The sequence below is a fragment of the Ascaphus truei genome, chromosome 17 (genome assembly GCF_040206685.1).
Source record: "Ascaphus truei isolate aAscTru1 chromosome 17, aAscTru1.hap1, whole genome shotgun sequence".
Lineage (NCBI taxonomy): Eukaryota > Metazoa > Chordata > Amphibia > Anura > Ascaphidae > Ascaphus > Ascaphus truei.
This window is the reverse complement of record NC_134499.1, coordinates 3,493,596-3,512,905: the sequence shown is the minus strand read 5'-3', so window position 1 is coordinate 3,512,905 and position 19,310 is coordinate 3,493,596. Positions and strand designations below refer to the sequence as shown.

The following is a 19,310-nucleotide window of genomic DNA, read 5'->3' as shown; positions in this document are numbered from 1 at the left end:
AATTTTTGTCTCTTTGTCCTTTTAGTTTACTTCATAGGACATGCCTTTTTAATATGTACTAGGATTGATTAGATCACCTTAATGCTCCTCTATTAGTGATCGGCTTTGCAGACTTTTCATGTTTCCTATTTCAGTTGGATGGTGATATTTATTGCCCATTAGAGTAACCTCCCTGGTCTATATGGCCACTAATGCACTCATGTACGTTTTTTATTATGTGTAACACTGTTTTCTCTCTTTTAGTCTCATCAATCGCGTGTGGTTAGCTATGTTTGTTGTTAATAAAGTTGTTGTGATGTTTATGTTATGTTGCTATTAGCTACCAGTGACGCGCGCAACGGGGACTATTAACCCGCCCCCATTACTTTCCCATTGGCTGTGAGAGTTGATAGCCCAGCCAATGAGGTACGATCGTGTAATATTTATAACTGATCCGGAACCACTTCAATTTATATCCCTGATGAAGAAACGTTTTCGTTTCGAAACGCGTTGGATGACTGGACAAGAGCTCAACCTCTAATCTATTACCCCACCATCTGAGCTGATCGAGTGTGAACGGCGCGATTACCAGCGCTCCCCCCCCGTGGTGACGTCATCGACCCGGAAGTGCTTCTGCACAGAGGGGAGTGAGAGGACCCGGCCGGTGTGGAGCTGTGCTCTGGCAAAGGACTGCAAGTGGCAGCAGCAGCTTTGGACTCGTGCTCTTGGGGGAAAAGAACTTTTTTAGAGGCGATCTACTTACCTACATACCAATAGGATCCTGTATCCGAGACACCAGCGCCATAACCCTTGAGAGGATACTCCTTCCGGTTTCCTGAGGCGTTGGGTAACATTATCCCTAACTGCATTTATTTATCTTTATTGATGTACGCACATTACTTACCCTAATTAATTGTACCATTATTATATTGTTTTATGCACTATGAGCGTTGTGCGCTGTGTCTTTTTTGTCTTTATCTGCTAGTCTAGGGGGTTTCTGAGCCCCCCCTCCATCGCAGCTGCAGACGCTCCGTTTAAGGTTATGTTTTTTAACACCTATTATCACGTCACTTAATTAGTTAGCTGCGCACTTTATTTTCTTTTCACTTATCAGTGGCAAGTTTGCCCAAGCTGGGAAGAGAGGAAAGGGAGGCGTTACAGGTAGACTTCACATTAGATGAGCTAACAGAGGTAATGAAGTAATTGAAGCCGTCTAAAGCCCCGGGGCCGGACGGCTTCTCTAATCTATATTACAAAAAATACCGGAGAATCTTAGCTCCTCATTTACTGAAACTATTTAATTCCTTTTTAGCGGGTGCCCCCACCCCAGGCCAGATGCTGCAGGCATCCATTTCAGTGATCCACCAACAAGGAAAGGACCCAGCGGACTGTAAAAGTTATAGACCTATCTCTCTAATTAATTCGGACACTAAAATCTTTTCCAAATTATTGGCCAACCGTCTTAATCAGGTGATGCCAAAGCTGGTCCATCCTGATCAGGTGCTGTTCATATGTGGTCGACAAGCGGCAGACAACGCCAGACGAATTATAGATTTAATCGATTTGGCTAAGAGAAAAAAGATACCGTCAATGGTGCTAAGTCTGGACGCTGAGAAAGCGTTTGATCGAATTGATTGGCCCTACCTGAGAGGGACGCTGAAGGAGTTTGGCCTGGGAGGGAGAATGGTTAACGCTATTCTAGCTCTGTATCGGGGTCCGACTGCGAGGGTCAGGCACGAGGGCTTCCCGTCTGAAGAATTCCAGATAAAGAGCGGCACCAGGCAGTGTTGCCTCCTGTCCCCCTTACACTTTGCACTATGCATTGAAGCCTTGGCGGCACATATCCGTCACAGCCCAGACATAGCAGGGATACAAGTCACGGAGCAGGCACATAAGGTGGCCCTGTATGCCGATGATGTTATCCTAACATTGTCGAAACCCCTTACCTCTCTTCCGAATGTGTTTAGCTTATTGGGGGAATTTAATAAGATATCCGGCTTCAAAATTAACCAAGCAAAGTCAGAAGCCCTAAATTTAAACCTGCCTAAGGTCACAGAAAAGCTAATTGAAGTCAATTTCAATTTTCAATGGCAAGCCTCCTACATAAAATACCTAGGGGTTAATATCACTAAAGAGCATAGCGCCCTATTTAAAGCAAATTACCCCAGACTGATAAGGACTCTGAAGGAAGATCTCAGAAAGTGGTCGGATTATAACATCTCTTGGATTGGCAGGATCCAGAGCCTAAAAATGAACCTTCTCCCCAGAATTTTATACCTATTCCAGACCCTCCCGATACGAGTTATCAGGGAAGACATCCTCCGGCTGCAGTCCGCTATGGTGAAATTTGTCTGGGGTAATAAAAACCCACGTATCAAGTTTAGTACATTAATTAGGCCAACCACAAGAGGAGGGCTGGCGGTACCTTGTTTGTTGTCGTATTTCAGAGCGGCGCAATTATCCCAAATTATACAGTGGCACTCGCACCCTAGCCATCGACGATGGGTTGAGTTGGAAAAAGAGTTTTGTGCTCCCGTAGAGCTACAGGATCTAATTTGGCTCCCAAAACAGGTATTTAAATCCGCTAGAGAACCGTTAGCCGCAGTAAGCAGCTCCTTGGCAGTTTGGGAAAAAAACAAGTATAGATGTGCCCTTACAGCTAGGCACTCCTTAATGACCCTGTTTGTGGACAACCCTGATTTCGCTCCGGGCCTGAATAGCGCTGACTTTTTAATTTGGAAACAGAAGGGCCTCATGAGGCTCTTGCAGCTGGAGGGAAGAATATCAATAAAATCCTTTGAACAAATTAAATCTGAAAAAGAAATGCCGAATTCGGAATTTTTTCAATATCTCCAGTTGCGTGCGTTTTATACTAAAATCCCAAAACGTCCAAGGCGAACAAATTTTGAGCAGCTATGTTAAGAGGAACAGAGAGCAGGGGACGCACTTCTAGGATTTACAGAGAGGTGGTCTGTCCCGCAGTGGACAACGACAACAAACTCAACTATAGGAATAAATGGGAGTCAGACTTAGGGGAGACTTTAGAAGACGAATATTGGGACACAATAGTAACAGCAGCGGCCAAGAGCTCGATGTGTGTCACGTTAAAGGAGAATGCGTATAAAGTCCTGATGCGGTGGTACCTCACCCCGACAAGATTGGCAAAGTTTGTCAGGAACTACCCCCCATTGTGCCCGAAACAATGTGGGGAGCAAGTAGACTTGCTACACATGCTGTGGAGTTGCCCCAAGGTGGCCCCAATCTGGGAGGCCATCAGGAATTGGCTACAGAGAATTCTCGGCATCATGGACCCTTTGGACTCCTGGTTGTTCCTGTTAGGCAGGCGCACCCAGGGGCTAAACAAATCGGAGCACAAATTGGTTGCACATTTTGCAACAGCCCTGAGGTGTGAAATCGAAGCATTGTGGAAGCAAACCGATTTACCCACAATCCCAAAAATTCAGAAAAGAATTTGGTACGTATGCCGGATGGAGCAATTGACAAGTCGGGTCAATGACACCGGCAAATTTTAAAAAAAAATGAGATCACCTTGGCTGGCCCAGTCTGATATCCCCGGGGTGGGGGCCAACAATATTTTGCTTTGATAGAGGGAAACGCGTTCTCCTTTGATAGGTAGGTACTGACGGCGGGGGGTGAGAGGACAGGTAGGGATGACTTGGGGACGCCAGTATGGGCCATAGGTTGGAGGGCCACCCGCGGGGGACCTCAACACAAATAAATAGAAGAGGATCTTACAGAGGATACGATAGCAATACTCTCCAGGCTGGTGGTTTTTTTTATTCTCCCCCCCCCCTCCCCTCTCTTGTGCATGTCTGTGTTAATGTTTGTGGTCTTGTCCGTCGTTTAGTGTCCCCTGTGAGTCAAGTTAGTCCGTTTTGACTGAAAAAATTGGTGCTTTGACTACAGAATTGTAAGACATTGGGTTGTTAGATTATGTTATGCCTGTATCATTCACCTAATACACTGGCGACACACTTTATTCGAGCTTGGCTAGTCCCACGAATTCGGGTATACCCGGGTGTATTGAGGTTTGTGACTGTTTTCTGCCCGAGTGCATTGCGTTATTTTCCAGGCAGGGATTGAAGCATTTTATTCCTGCTGGCTGCAATACTGCACAGTATATATATATATATATACTGCATTACAATTCATGAATTTATGCCATCTGGTAGACACGCGAAGCATTGCAGCCTATTAAATCCTAATCATTATCATTTAACAGATCAGCCGCCCGTCAGCCAGGCATGAACCCAGGCTGGGAAGGCAAACGCAACGGGGCTTGTCAGAGGTGAGGAGCGGCGCATTCCAGGTATCTGCCAGGTACATACTGGGTATTTGCTCAAATAAAGTGTGTCGGTGCAGTAAAAACTTTCGTTTGAAAAAAAAAAAAAAGGCGAATTACAAATTAAATGGGGATACATTGGGGGAATCCTTTATGGAGATGGATTTAGGAGTGCTTGTAGACAGCAGGCTTAGCAATAGTGCCCAAAGTCATGCAGTAGCTGCAAAGCCAAATAATATCTTATCTTGCATCAAACGGGCAATGGGTGGAAGGGAAGTAAACATAATTATGCCCCTTTACAAAGCCTTAGTAAGATCACACCTTGAATTTGGAGTACAATTTTGGGCACATCGGATTAATCCCTGGATCAACATCCTTCCCATGTATACTTATTTGGTATATCCCTGTATACCTTTCCCATCTAAAAAGATGTCCAACCTTTTTTTGAACAAATCTATTGTATCTGCCATCACAGTCTCCATGGGTAATGAATTCCACATTTTAACTGCCCTTACTGTAAAGAACCCTTTCCTTTGTTGCTGGTGAAATTTCCTTTCCTCCAACCTTAAGGGATGGCCCCGAGTCCTTTGTACTGCCCGTGGGATGAATAGTTCTTTTGAAAGCTCATTGTATTGTCCCCGAATATATTTGTATATAGTTATTATATCCCCTCTTAGACGCCTCTTTTCTAATGTAAATAAATCTAATTTAGCTAGCCTCTCCTCATAAGTTCAAATGTCCATCCCCTTTATTAATTTGGTGGCTCTTCTCTGCACTCTCTCTAATTCCATAATGTCTTTTCTTAGGATTGGTGCCCAAAATTGTACTCCATATTCAAGGTGAGGTCTTACTAATGCTTTGTAAAGGAGCATAATTATGTTTACTTCCCTTCCATCCATTGCCCGTTTGATGCAGGATAAGATCTTGTTTGCCTTACCAGCTACTGCATGACATTGGGCACTATTGCTAAGCCTGCTGTCTACAACCACTCCTAAATCCTTCTCCATCAAGGATTCCCCCAATATATCTCCATTTAATTTGTAAGTCTCCTTTTTATTCTTGTATCCCAAATGCATAACCTTACATTTATCTGTATTAAACCTCATCTGCCATTTACCTGCACCACATCTGCTTTACGCCAATCTTGTGGTACTGAGCCTGTGGAAATGGAGTCCTTGAATATTAAATATAATGGTTTTGCTATTACTAAGCTTAACTCCTTGAGAACTCTTGGATGTATGCCATCGGGGCCAGGTGCCTTATTAACTTTAATTTGTTCAAGTCGCTTATGAACTTCTTCCTCAGTTAACCAATTGTTCATTAATATGGAGGTTGTGGCTTCCTCCTGCGGCACTACTATTGAACTTGATTCTTCCCTGGTAAACACAGAGGCAAAGAATTTGTTTAATACCTCTGCTTTTTCCTTATCTCCAATAATCTGCCTACCCATCTCACACTGAAAGGGTACTATATTTTCTTTTCTCATTTTTTTGTTATTAAGGTACTTAAAGAATTTTTTAGGGTTGACCTTACTTTCTATTGCAATCCTTCTTTCGTTATCCATTTTTGCTAATTTGATTGCCCTTTTGCAATTTTTGTTACATTCCTTATAATTCTGATACGATGTCTCTGCTCCTTCTGACTTAAAGAATCTAAACGCCTTCCTCTTCTTGTCCATTTCCTCCCCTACCTGTTTATTTAGCCACATTGATTTTGACTTATTTCTTTTACACTTATTACCCAAGGGTATACACTTATAAGTGTGCTTTTCTAACAATGTTTTAAAGACTGCCCATTTATCTTCTACATTTTTCTCTGCAAAAACATCATCCCATTGTATTACTACTAGATTAGACTTCAGTTTATTAAAATCTGCCTTTCCAAAGTTGAAGGTCTTTGTTGAACCCAAGTAATCTGTTTTTTGATAATTTATTTCAAATGAGACCATGTTATGATCACTGTTACCCAAATGTTCCAGGACTTGAATATTTGTTATTACTTCTACATTGTTTGATATGACCAAAACCAGGACTGCCCCTCTCCTGGTTGGTTCCTCAATAATTTGGGTCATATAATTGTCTTTAAGCACCCCCCAAAAACCTGTTCCCTTTTGTTGTAACGCTAATATCATTGCCCCAGTCTATGTCTGGATAATTAAAATCCCCCATTATGCAAACATGACCCAGTTTTGATGCCTTCTCCATTTGCAAAAGTATTTTAGCTTCCTCAATGTCACAGATATTTGGTGGTTTATAGCATATTCCCACAAACATTTTCTTTGTACTTTTACCTCCACTGCTAATTTCTATCCACAAAGTTTCTACATTTTCATCATTCCCTTCATAGACATCATCCCTTATAATAGGTTTTAGATCCGGTTTAACATATAAACATACTCTACCTCCCCTTCTATTTGTTCGATCCTTCCGAAAAAAAAGAATAACCCTCTAAATTAACTGTCCAGTCATGAGTTTCATCCCACCATGTTTCAGTAATTCCTATGATATCATACTGCAGCTATTAATTCAAGCTCCCCCATTTTATCTGTCAGGCTTCTTGCATTAGCAAGCATGCATTTCAGTTTTTTTTCAGCCTGTACTATTATCTTATCTGCTCCTTCCTTTCTGCGCCCACTTCGTTTAGTCTTTAGAAGTTTTCTAGTATTATCTGTATTTACTATGGGTGTCTCACTGCTTGTCAAACTTGCACTTGCTCTCATTCTACCTCCATACCACCTTGTATCCTCATCTATTCCATTTAGTTCATTATCTGTTTCATTCCCCTCCCCCCTCCATCCTAGTTTAAAATCTCCTCCAACCTTTTTAGCATTCTCCCCCCTAGCGCAGAAGATCCCTCTTCATTGAGGTGCAATCTGTCCCTAGAATATAGATGGCACCTCTCAGAAAAGGAATCCCAGTGCTCTAAAAACCCAAACCCCTCCTTCCTGCACCACTTTCTTAGCCATGCATTAACCTCCCTGATCTCTGACTGTCTCCCTGCGGTAGCGCATGGCACTAGTAGTATTTCAGAAAATACCACCTTGGAGGTCCTTGCCTTAAGCTTTTGGCCTAGATCCCTGTAATCATTTTTTAGGACCCTCCATCTTTCTCTAACTTTGTCATTGGTGCCAACGTGTACCAAGACCGCCGGGTCAATCCCAGCCCCCCCCTCCCCCCCAACAATCTGTCTACCCGATCTGCAATGTGCCGAACCCAAGCACCCGGGAGGTTGTAGTCGGTTTATTTGTATCCCTACCTCAGTCCTGCGGGTCTGCCTCTTGATTTGAGACAAGCACCGTCACAGGAAGATCTTAATATTTAAAACACAAAAATAACTCCGGTAGAACTGGGAAAAGCGCTCTGCTATTTGAAGCCATCAAAAGCCCCAAGTCCTGATGGTTTTGCAAACCTCTACTACAAACATTTTATAGGAATTTTAGGACCTTATCTGTTGGATCTATTTAATGATTTCCTAAGCGGGAAACAAATTCCTCCACAGATGACAACGTCCAGCATAGTGGTGATTCCTAAAGAGGCAAAAGATCCTCTATGTTGTAGTAGCTACAGGCCAATCTCACTACATAACACGGACTTGAAAATTTATAGCAAAATTCTAGCCAACAGACTGAACCCAATACTCCCAAGATTAATCCACTATGATCAGGTGAGTTTTTTGAGCGAGCACCAGGCATCAGATAACAGAAGGAAAATTATTAATGTTATTGATCAAATACACAAATCTAGATCGAAAGCTAGTCTAGACGCGGAGAAAGCATTTTATAGGATAAGGTGGGATTTTCTAGACATTTTAAGGGTTATTTCCCATCGCATAGGCTTAAGTGCCAACTTGAAGAGGAAGTGTAAAACCTATCATGCTCCAAAGGTCAGAGCTTACATACAAAGGTTTTAAACTTCCCCTTCAGGTTGGCACTTAAGCCTATGCGGTGAGAATTAACCCTTAAAATGTCTTTGAATCCTGCCAGTTCTTTAAAGGTTTTTAATGCTGCCTGTTCCCCAGAGTTTAAGGGAACACATATCTGTTTTTTCACCCATTAAAATTGTTGTTAGTGTTTATGTTGCCCACGGACATTAGTCCCGCCCCTCTGAGGGATGATAGGTGCAGAATCGAGCAATCCATACCACCATTGGTGGAAATGATGCAGGCAGATGATTGGAAGGATGACGTCACACTTGACTCCCGATTGGCTGTGCCTCTGTATATCAAGCAGGCCAGCCACTAACAGGCACCACAGACTCCTGAGGAAGCTGTTAGCGAAACGCAGAAGTCTACTTGCGTTGAGTCTTTGGTTCCTGTTTAATAGCAGCTTGCTTTGCCCGCAGTGTGACGCAGTCACGTGGTGCCGAATACTGGTGGAGAGAATCTAACCCGGAAGTCCTGCGGAGGCTGACAGTGGAGGAAGCGCCGGCGCAGCCTGACTCCCCTGCAGCAGTCACTACGCATACAGGTTATCTCTCCCACAACGGACACGGACTAAGCTCTATTTCCATTGCCTGATTTCTGGGGCTTGATTGTAAGTTCCCACTGCATCCGTGTGCCTCCTGATGTCATTTTACTAAACCCTTTTTTTAATCATTTTCTACATTTGTGTGGCCATTCTTGATTTCAACCACTGTGTCATGTGTATACCTGATCATATTCCAGCCTCTTACCCCATAGGATTATAGCAGTGGCTATCTGTTTATATTTTGTTTCTATCCACTGTGCATGTCCCCATTCCCAGTTGGAATATTTTTTTACCCTACAGGATTGCACTATCATTTGTGTTATTGTTTTTTCTCCTCATATGTTAATCCTGGTGTCTGCGCTCCCTGACTTCTGGACATTGCCACTATATAAGGATCTATAAGGAAGATTCACTGAAGGTCGAGCTGCAAACTGGCACTGGTTGTATATCATTTCATTCTATATTTTGCATTTACTATACTGCATTATCTCCTCCTATCTGAAACACTCGCAGGAGCGCCTGGTGATTTTTGTGTCTTGAGAAAGATATCCCAAACCATAAATATATGGACCAATTGGCTCTGGACTTCCAGACTCAGATAACAACGGGAGGACTGGGAAGATATCTGGGATAATGTGGGTAAAACCTCTATATGTACAGTAATAAAAGAGAATATATCTAAAATGTTGTTACGTTGGTAGTACATCCCCAAAAGAGTAAAGCAGATGTTCCCGGGGACCTCTGATAGATGTTGGAGGGGTTGTGGACAATTAGGAGATTTGGCACATATTTGGTGGTTCTGCCCAGTAATGCAGGGGTATTGGAAGACAGTTCTGAAACTAATAAAAGATGTGACTGATATCAAAATCCCGCTAAACCCAACTCTAATTATTCTGGCTAAACCTATGGAAGATGTAAATCATTGTACACTAAAATTTATTCTGCATATCCTAATGGCTGCTAGGTGTGCTGTAGCAGCGGCGTGGAAAAAAGACACTCCCGCCCTCAAGAAGATAGATTATTAGAAGGGTTAATGATGTTCAATTGATGGAGAAACGTACCTAATTTCTGAACCACACCACAAGGAAGTATCATAGGGTCTGGGAGCCCTGGCATGCTGGATAGCGGCACGATACCGGAGGGAGAGAGGATTTGGGAGTGCTAAATGTAAAATATTGTGTTCACCAAAAAGTTGTATGATAGGTACAGTAATGTGACTGTTGTTGTTTGTTTGTAAGAAAACCGATACAAAATGGTTGTCCCCCCCCTTTTATTTTTGTACCCTTCCCCTTCCCATTTATCTGTGAAAATCGATACAATTATAAGTTTTTAAAAAAAAGGGATTAAAGCAGCAGACTAATTCAGAAGTACTACAAAGCTCTTGTCCAAGCAAGGTTGGAGAGAAATGTAGCTGCGCAAACGCTCTGCAGCGCTCACCATACAGGCTACCTACAGAGGAATGGAAATGCGTCGGCTAAATAGCCAGAATAAAGCAACCTGCCTTCTTCAATCCATATGGAGAATGCAATGTCACAGGAAAAATTATGAACATTTGAAGCAGTGTGTAATCTTACTCCAGTCAAATGTTGGAAGTGTCTACAGCAAAGATACTACAAAAAATTGAAGGAAGCTGCTCGTGTGATTCAATCCAGATATAGGTTCTGCATCACAACCAAGTGAAGCTGTGCATTGCTATAAGCGCACCCACAATCCCAACTCAGTACGATGATCGGCTTCTTTGATCAGGAAAGAAGAACCAAATTACGACTGGGAAGCGCAATACCAATACAGTCATGCTACTGTGGCCCCATGGCCCAACCCATATTCCTCACAATGAAAATAGCCGCTAGAAAGATACAGTCTTTGGCTAGAACTGGTTCGGTGTTCACACCTCAATAGGTACAACGCTAGGTAGTGTGAAGATTTGAGATAAGGTGTGTGGCTTAGGCTATATGAAGACAGACTATCATCACCACCATTTTGGCGCAGCAGCCATTTTGAGTGTTTGCTTGTATGTATGCGTATCTGTTTATTTGTGTATGAAAGCTGCGCTGCAGAGCATCGCTCCTGGCAAAGACTAACCCTTGCATAATTCCTACTAGTCATGAAATTGAAATAATTGCATTGTCAGTTTTTCTAACAAACTCATTCTTTGTGAGCCCCCGCTTCTCTTATCTTGCAGCTACACACAAAGGGCTAAGAGGTTTACTCCTTAAATCAGGAGGTTATGAGGCCCAAATTACGGGGAGATATATAGGATAAAGGTTAGCATGCAAAGCATATTTATGCATGACTTAGGATTTTGTATGTCATCATTTTGTTTTTTATCTCTAAGCCAGCCCCCTTAAGGGGCGTATTACTCATTTGAAATGTATAAAAATGTGATGTCAAGCAATATGTTTTCAGAGGAATGAGTTAATTTTGAATTCTTTCTCTCATTTGTACCTTGGTGCAATAAACTCACGGTGATACTTTGAACCCCTGACTTATTGATATTATTTCTACGCTTTCACAGTTACTACCAAACTGAGATGCCACGGGAGTCAATTGGTATGAATAAAAACTCCGCCCAGCTTGAACCACCCGTGAATATGGCTACAGAACCTGATGCCGGCGGTCACCCTAAACTCAGGGGCGAACACCTGACACTGCGCTATGAGGCCAAGATGGTCGATGCCCGCAATTTGCTGGACCACATGGCAAATGAAAGGGCACGGCTGCAGCTGGAGCTGGACAACGTCCGGGAGGAGCACCAGCAGCTGCAGATCAGAAATAGAGAAAAGGAAACAGATTTAAGCCTTACTCTGAGTCAACAGGGAGATGTGGAATCGCAACTCAATTCCAAAGATGCTGAACTGGCAACTGCATTGAGTGGAAAAAGAAGTGCAGAACGACAGCTTCAAGAGCGGAAAACTCAAAAAGCTATTCTCGAATGCTCTTTAAGTGATACCATGAAATGGCACGAATCTAGGATCGTAGAAATAGATTCCAGACATCAGACAGAATTCAAAAGTAAGCTGACAGAGGCTTTTCAAAACGTCAGCAAGGGTTACAAGGAATGGACATTTAGTGCTAGATTGTATTTTCTTATGTACTCTTGCTGGCAACAGAGGACATGGACCTGCAGTATGCTGATGAGGACGCCCTTCATGATGGCAGTAGAAAGTTTTATTTACTTTATTTATACTGGCTGGCTAATGTTTGATTTTATAATGGGCAAATGAGCTACGGAGGGACACACACACATACACCACCCCACCCCCGGTGAGGCGCCGAACACCCCCCGCTCCTCCCCCTTCCATGATGCGCTGAACATCCCTCCTCCCCCCCCCCCAGTGAGCCCCCGAGAACCCCCTGTGTCCCTGTACCTCCGCCGGGGGGCTGGCTGCAGCAAGACACACACAGCCGTGTCTGGAGCTCTGCCAGGGGGAGAGAGTGGAGGCTGCTCCGGGCAGGGGCTGACCCGACAGTGTCTCAGTACCTTCGCCGGGGGGGAGAGAAGGGGGGCTGCTTCGGCAGTGTCTCAGTACCTCCTGGCTCGCTGCAGCAGGACACTCACAGCCGTGTCTGCAGCTCTGCCGTAGGGAAGACTCAGACAGAGTTTGAGGCGTGCTGAGGGATCTCGGAAATTTGCCGGACAGCCCAACGCTCATGCTTGGAGAGATGGTGACATCACCACTCTCAAGCATGAGCGCGGTCCGCAGCACGAGGGACGCAGCCTTAACTGACACACACCTGCGCTGCGTTATTGCTAAGTGCTCTAATACATGTATGTTGTATGGTGAGTATAGTGACCCTTTGCTGCGGATCACAAGGTCTTTAGAACTGGGTAACTATTACATAAACACGGTTGTACCACACCCACCGTGTACTTATTTTCACATTTCTGACCGTAAATCCCGTGTGGCATATCGAAATCAATAAAGAACTCTGGCCCCCACCAGGTGTCAGTCTGGGGCATATAAGTAAGAGGGGTTACATAAAGATTAAAAGTATGATAATTAGTGTTCACTCAATGAGCAACCATTTCACCTGTAAATCTGATATGTTCCCCAACATTGTGCTATAATTTTCCATGCTAAATTGATACACATTTATATTGAAAGAGTTGATATTTTAGCAGTACATATTAATGGTGATTTATGATGGTAACATATTAATGATATTTTAATGGTACATCTATAAGCAGTACATTGCAATTTATGCAATGGGATTAATTTCTAGGTACAAACAGAAAGCTTATGGATTAAAATACTGTACTTACAGGAGCACACAGAATATATGGAGATTTATATTGATTGGTCGGGAGCAGCTACTCTTTGTTAATTTGTCTGATTGTGTCTGTGGCTATTTTTTTATTGTGATGAAGGCAAGTGATATAGGAGACTAATTGTATAACAATTGTGCAGACAGCTTTAAATCTGATACATAACATTTTCTGCTATTTCATCTTTTGCTTTCAAGCTAATTACACAATCAAACACTATCTGACAATATACTTTATAAAATATTTTGATGGATCAGTTCTAGGAGTAACAAGGACTTAATTACTTGTCTGCTATGTGTAAAATCATGAATTCACTGCTGACATTTGCTCTGGCATTTTAAATTCAGCTATGTGGTACAAGAACTGTAGTAACAGCAACAGACATATCCTTCCCAGTATGTAAAACACATGTGTCTCTAATAATAACTATATTATGAGTTCTAATGTAATGGATACCACATACTGTATAACCCTCATGGTTTGAAATACCAGCATACGGACGTAGAAAACAGTTTAGTGATGAACTTTAGGTTTCCATTTAGCACCTTTAAGTGTCAGACAGCATTTTTACATTCTGACTGCTGATTAATCAGCAGGTAATAGACATTTTGGGCCTGATTGGGTAAATGATACAAAGCCCTTAGACAGCAAATGACCCATTCAAACGAAAAATAAGCAAGTAGGTTTAATTAATATATGGCCCTTTACCAGGTTTAGCCAGAGGATAGGTATTGCTAGGAAAATTTAGCCAACAACTGAGAAGTCAGAAAGTTAGTATTTTGCAAAAGACAGCAAGATGGCACATTTCAGTTCAATGTTAATTATGAAATGTGCATAACACTATTTAGTGTTAAGTCGAAACTATGTTAATGTATCTAAGTGTACATACATTAAACTGATTTCACTTATTTTTGTACAACATTGTCATACTTGCTTTTAGAGGATCAGTAGATGTCAATGACATTGCAGAACTCCTTGTTATAGAAACAGCTGCAGGGCAGGAATCTGCTCTAGTATTGGTTTTCAGTGATTTATCTTCACATAGCATTAACAAGTCCTACAGGATTAAAAACAAATGGATGCAGAATTGTAAAAATAATAAATGTTATTTATTGTTATACTAAATAATGGAGTTTAAAAATTAAATAAGAAAGGTAATGTAAAAATGCTTATACAGTACATCTTACAAGTATTGTGCCTGCTATGGGTTAGGAGGCATTGGCAGCTGCAAAACATGACCATAGGAGCCTCAATACTCCCTCCCCAATAACCACCATAACACCAGTCCTTTTGGGGAAATTGCCATGATTTTATTACACATGTACATACTGTACATACATTCATACATACTGGAGGTTCCTGAATATTCACCATAAGTCTCCCTTCCATAGTGCCCATTATCCACCTTAGTCTGTGTCCACACAACAGCCATCAAGCTGGGATGATGCGCACGAACCCCAGTAGGGTTAAGTATGTCTGCTCCCCATGGCAAGACATGCCCCCACTTTACCATCTGTAACACCCTACTGGTCCACTGATGTTTGAGCCCCTGACTTCTTTATAATAAATGCCTCAACGTCCTGTTTCACCGCCGCCGTCAAGTTCATTTAAACCCTTCAAGTGGCCTTGACCCATCCCAAAAGAAAGTCATAACAAACTCCAGTCCCTTTGCCAAACCCAAGTTGAATGTTCCGTAAGATGAACTCTATCTTCTCTGAACAAACCTACAAGTCCGCTTCCAGGTCCCTATGTCTTGTTGAAAAAACTCCAATCCCCACAACTAATTTCTCCATTGATATATTCAATTTTTTCATGAACCTTTTAATAGCCTTCAAACTCCTTGCTCCTGTCCAATAACACTTCTGTATTACGTCTGACTATACCAACCTCATATGCTGAAAGTCAAACCACGAATTACTCAAATCCATCCTCATGTCCTTAACTAACTTGCAAGATGGTACTTTCCCCAAACCATTCCCCCCTAACACCAAAATATCGGGATGCTTCCTACATTTAGACATTTCCGAAAGTAAAGGCAACACTCCTTGCCAACATAAACCAATTGTCCCCAACATAAATACCTGAACCTTATTGTGACATGGGGTGCTATGGTATCTCTGGGTTGCACCGTGAAGATACGGCCCACGTCATAGGAACATGTATATAAATGTATTATTGCTTTGTACTCCCTGAGTATGTATGTCCTTGTCCCTTCTTAGGTGTTTGTATTTTATTGTTTGTGGGCTAAGTGGGATTGGACCCATTCCCTAAGTGACATGTTTGGGGTTATAACTCCGGAACTGCTAGGGCTAGTAACTAGTTTCTGGTACTGCCATACCTTGCTAGAAGGTGTGAAACTTTGTGGGGGAAACCCCAGATTCCCAGGTAACCCCTTCATGGTAATCAAAAAAAATATTCTTTTGCTGAAAAGAATCAGTGTCATATCCCTGCCTCTGAAACGCCCCAATCTGTTAAATTGCCATAACTTCGGTTCCGGAGGTCCAAGGCATTCCCTCCAGGGGTCCCCCTGGGGGCCAGAAAGACAGCCTATCCCCACAAATCCTAATCCTTTGGGGGAGGGGGGGGAAGGGTTCACCCCAGTAACAAAGTGGACATTGGAAGTCTTATTCCTGCATTTCTAATGAAGGACCAAGTGGCCAGGTGATGACCCTTCCTTGCATACTAATGCTTCTGCTTGCATGTCCAATGAAGTCAGTTGGTGGGATCATCAAAAGGAGTAATCTAAATTGAGAGGACTCTTTTGTGTAAGGGGGGCTATGTCTAACACTTCTTAGCCTGTCAGCCAGGAAACCTCTTGGGTTTCACACTCCAAGGGAATAGAGTGTCAGCAGTTCGCGCAAAACTCAGCCAGATCAAGGAGGCCAGAAAAACCCTTTGATACGTGCAGACATTCTGGCATCTCTCTGCAGTTTGAGGTATAACTGAAAGCTCCAAACTGTACTAGTGTGTGTTTGGCTTAGAACAGCTCAGCCTGTGTGAGTCTTCTTGAGGGGACTGTATCTGTATACCTTGCATGGTGAACTGTTAGTCTCTTGCGGGAGACTAAGGGGCCTATGCAGAGAGCAGCGAAAAGCGCAATCTCGCCAGGTTCTCGCCAAATATGCCTACAGCAATTCAGTAAATGGCGAGAAACTGGCGAGATGAGGAAAAACGGCAGTTTTTTTTTTCTGTTTTAAAAACTCGTTGCGCGGGTGGTGAGAAGCAATATCTCGCCAGTTTTAAAAAACCCGTATGCAGGAAGCCCCGATCAGCATCTCGCCGCTGATCGCACCAATAAAATGGAGAGATGTTCTCCAAATAGCTCCGCCAAAAAAAGTTGGCAAGAAGCTGGAGCTGAGCGGCGAGAGGGGACATAAAAAAAATCAGGCCCTTTTCCTGGCTCGGATTGATGCCGGGGGTCTCCAGAGGTGATACCATTAATACCAACACTGGAGCCCCCCGGCATGCATCCGAAGCAGGAAAAATGCATGTACAGCCCACTTCATTACCTTAGCGGCTAACCGCTAAGGCAATGAAGGGGTTAACCCACCGTGCCAGCTTTATTGTGGGTAGCGGGGGTGGGTGAAGGGGGTATTTGGCCCTGGGTGTGAGTTTAGGGCTTGCGGGGGGGTTGCGGGTGCACTTAACCCCTTCACGACCATAGCAATTAATAAAGCTACAGTCATGAAGGGGTTAACCCCTCCCGCTACCCCCGCAAGCCCTAAACAACCACCGTTGGGGCTAATACCCCCTTCACCCACCCCCACTACTCACAATGAAGAATAATCACACACAGCAGACCCACACTAAATAAATAAATGTAAATGAATAAATAAATAAATGAATATAAATATATATATATATATATATATATATATATATATATATAACAACAACACCTATAACCCCTAACATACACATATATGCACATCAATGATACTATAGACCGGCGGGGGCCCTCGGGTGTTACCCGCAGGCCTGCAGTACCAATTATGTGCCCCCCCCCAAATTAATGAATAAACACATACATACTTTTAAAGAAATACCCCCCCCCCCCCCCCTAACACATACAGTATAGTTATGGCCACAATTACTATTATCCACAAAGGGATAATAGTGAATGTGCCCATTTTAAATACATAAACAGCAATAAATACATTAAATACATATAGCACTCATCCATGTCCGGCTGCAACGATGAAGGCCATCCTCATCTTCATTCTGCCCATGCCCCCTCCGCTGCTGCAAAACAGACACAACAATGAAAACATCCAAAGTAATGTCCCCTAACCCCTTAATCACCATAGCGGTTATTAACCGCTACAGTCATTAAGGGATTAACCCACCCTCACCCACCACTCGGGACGCCTACATACCCTCCCACATTAACCCCCCACCCCGTGAGGCCTAACCACCCTCACCCACTACCCACAAGGGAGGCCTACCCACATACCGTTGGGGAACACCCCCCCCCCCCCAACACCTACAGTACAATAATGTGCAAAATAACTATTATCCAGATAGGGATAATAGATTATTTGCCCATTATTAAAAACATTAACTAGCATATTCAAATAAATTAAGTACTACTGACCTTATCAATAAGAAGTCTCAGTCGCCAGCAACATCCTTGTCTTGCCCACAAAAAACATAGCCAATACAAAGCCACTACATTGCAATTACATTTAGATATCAATTAACCCATTAACTACCCTATAGGATAATAACCGCAAAGGTAATAAAGGGGTTAAGCCACACTGGCCCGATACCCACCCTTCACCCATGAATTTGTACATTGGCTTCATCATGCAAATATATATATATATATATATATATATATATATATATATATATATATATATATATATATATATATATATATATATCTCAAACACACAAAAAAGAAATGTTGCTCACACCAGGAATAAGTGGCTAAACCAGACCCTAATTATCACTGATTGCTTGGGTATCAAAAATAAACCCAAAGAAAAAAGTGTCAGAAATAAAATGTTAAAGGGATACTGTTGGTGCTGGGGGATGAGAGTAATATATAACACACAAAGAAGAACAAAGACAATCCCCTAAATAGCACTCTAAAATATACCACAAGAATATTAATGTAAAACTGCAGTGAAAAGAACTGGATGCTCCTCAAGTGCAGAAAATGAAAAAGATTTTATTATTAGAACAGCAATGAGTACTACCTAAAAAACATAAACACACAAATGGCAGCTCCAAAAAGATAACAAACAATGACTCACTGAAAAATATATATTAAATGCTAACTGATAATCTAACAACTAGGATGTGTTCAAATAATAAAGGTATTACACAAAAACTAAGCTACTGGATACACAGAAAAAACCCTTAAAGTAAAAGACCCTTGCTAGCTAAAAATCACTACATCTAGATGCACAGGGAAAAATATAACATTTAATAAACCTAAACACATGCAATGGTGTATAGGGAAAAAAATGAATTAAACTTATACCAAGGGAAAAGCAAAGGGGAGAAAAAAGATGTTAACAAGACTCAAACCCTGGCCAGCAATAGCAAAAACATGAAAAATACGTACACAGCATGGATATATAGAGTCTCTGGGATCCAGGCACAGAGGCAGACAAAATGCAGTTGTCTAGGAAAAAATAAAGATATTGCTTGCCAAAGCGCATTGAATTGATACAACACAGGTGTGCATGAATGCCACGAGGAACCCTAACTCCCAATACAGGAGAGAAAGATACTCAGCTGTCTTGTCGTGACAAGGGAGGTCGGTTGCTAGTAGTAGGCATTCCAATGCGTGCTGGTTTAAAAGATCAAATGTCCACAGAGACCGCAGCATGCAGTGAGAGTCATGTCAGAAGAAAATAAATTAAAGGGGAGCTGCCAGAAGGAAACCACTCTACGCGTTTCACCCGTGGGTGGGCTTCCTCCCGGCATGCTGCGGTCTCTGTGGACATTTGATCTTTTAAACCAGCACGCATTGGAATGCCTACTACTAGCAACCGACCTCCCTTGTCACGACAAGACAGCTGAGTATCTTTCTCTCCTGTATTGGGAGTTAGGGTTCCTCGTGGCATTCATGCACACCTGTGTTGTATCAATTCAATGCGCTTTGGCAAGCAATATCTTTATTTTTTCCTAGACAACTGCATTTTGTCTGCCTCTGTGCCTGGATCCCAGAGACTCTATATATCCATGCTGTGTACTTATTTTTCATGTTTTTGCTATTGCTGGCCAGGGTTTGAGTCTTGTTAACATCTTTTTTCTCCCCTTTGCTTTTCCCTTGGTATAAG

The 19,310-nt window shown here is 42.5% G+C and overlaps 2 protein-coding genes across 2 annotated transcripts in view; one reads left to right on the top strand and one right to left on the bottom strand.

The window, feature by feature from the left end:
- The window catches only part of ENTHD1 (ENTH domain containing 1), a 281,812-nt gene that overhangs the window by 108,204 nt on the left and 154,298 nt on the right, over nucleotides 1-19,310 (bottom strand). The window contains exon 6 of the mRNA XM_075573741.1: nucleotides 13,945-14,071. Within this exon, the coding sequence (XP_075429856.1) occupies nucleotides 13,945-14,071 (127 nt within the window). The remainder of the gene's footprint in view (nucleotides 1-13,944; nucleotides 14,072-19,310) is intronic.
- Nucleotides 8,293-14,347, top strand: LOC142467843 (lamin-A-like). The gene is made up of 2 exons (XM_075573742.1): nucleotides 8,293-9,382; nucleotides 11,263-14,347. Exon 2 carries the CDS (start codon nucleotides 11,279-11,281, stop codon nucleotides 11,969-11,971), a length of 693 nt encoding a protein of 230 aa, XP_075429857.1. The 5' UTR covers nucleotides 8,293-9,382; nucleotides 11,263-11,278; the 3' UTR covers nucleotides 11,972-14,347.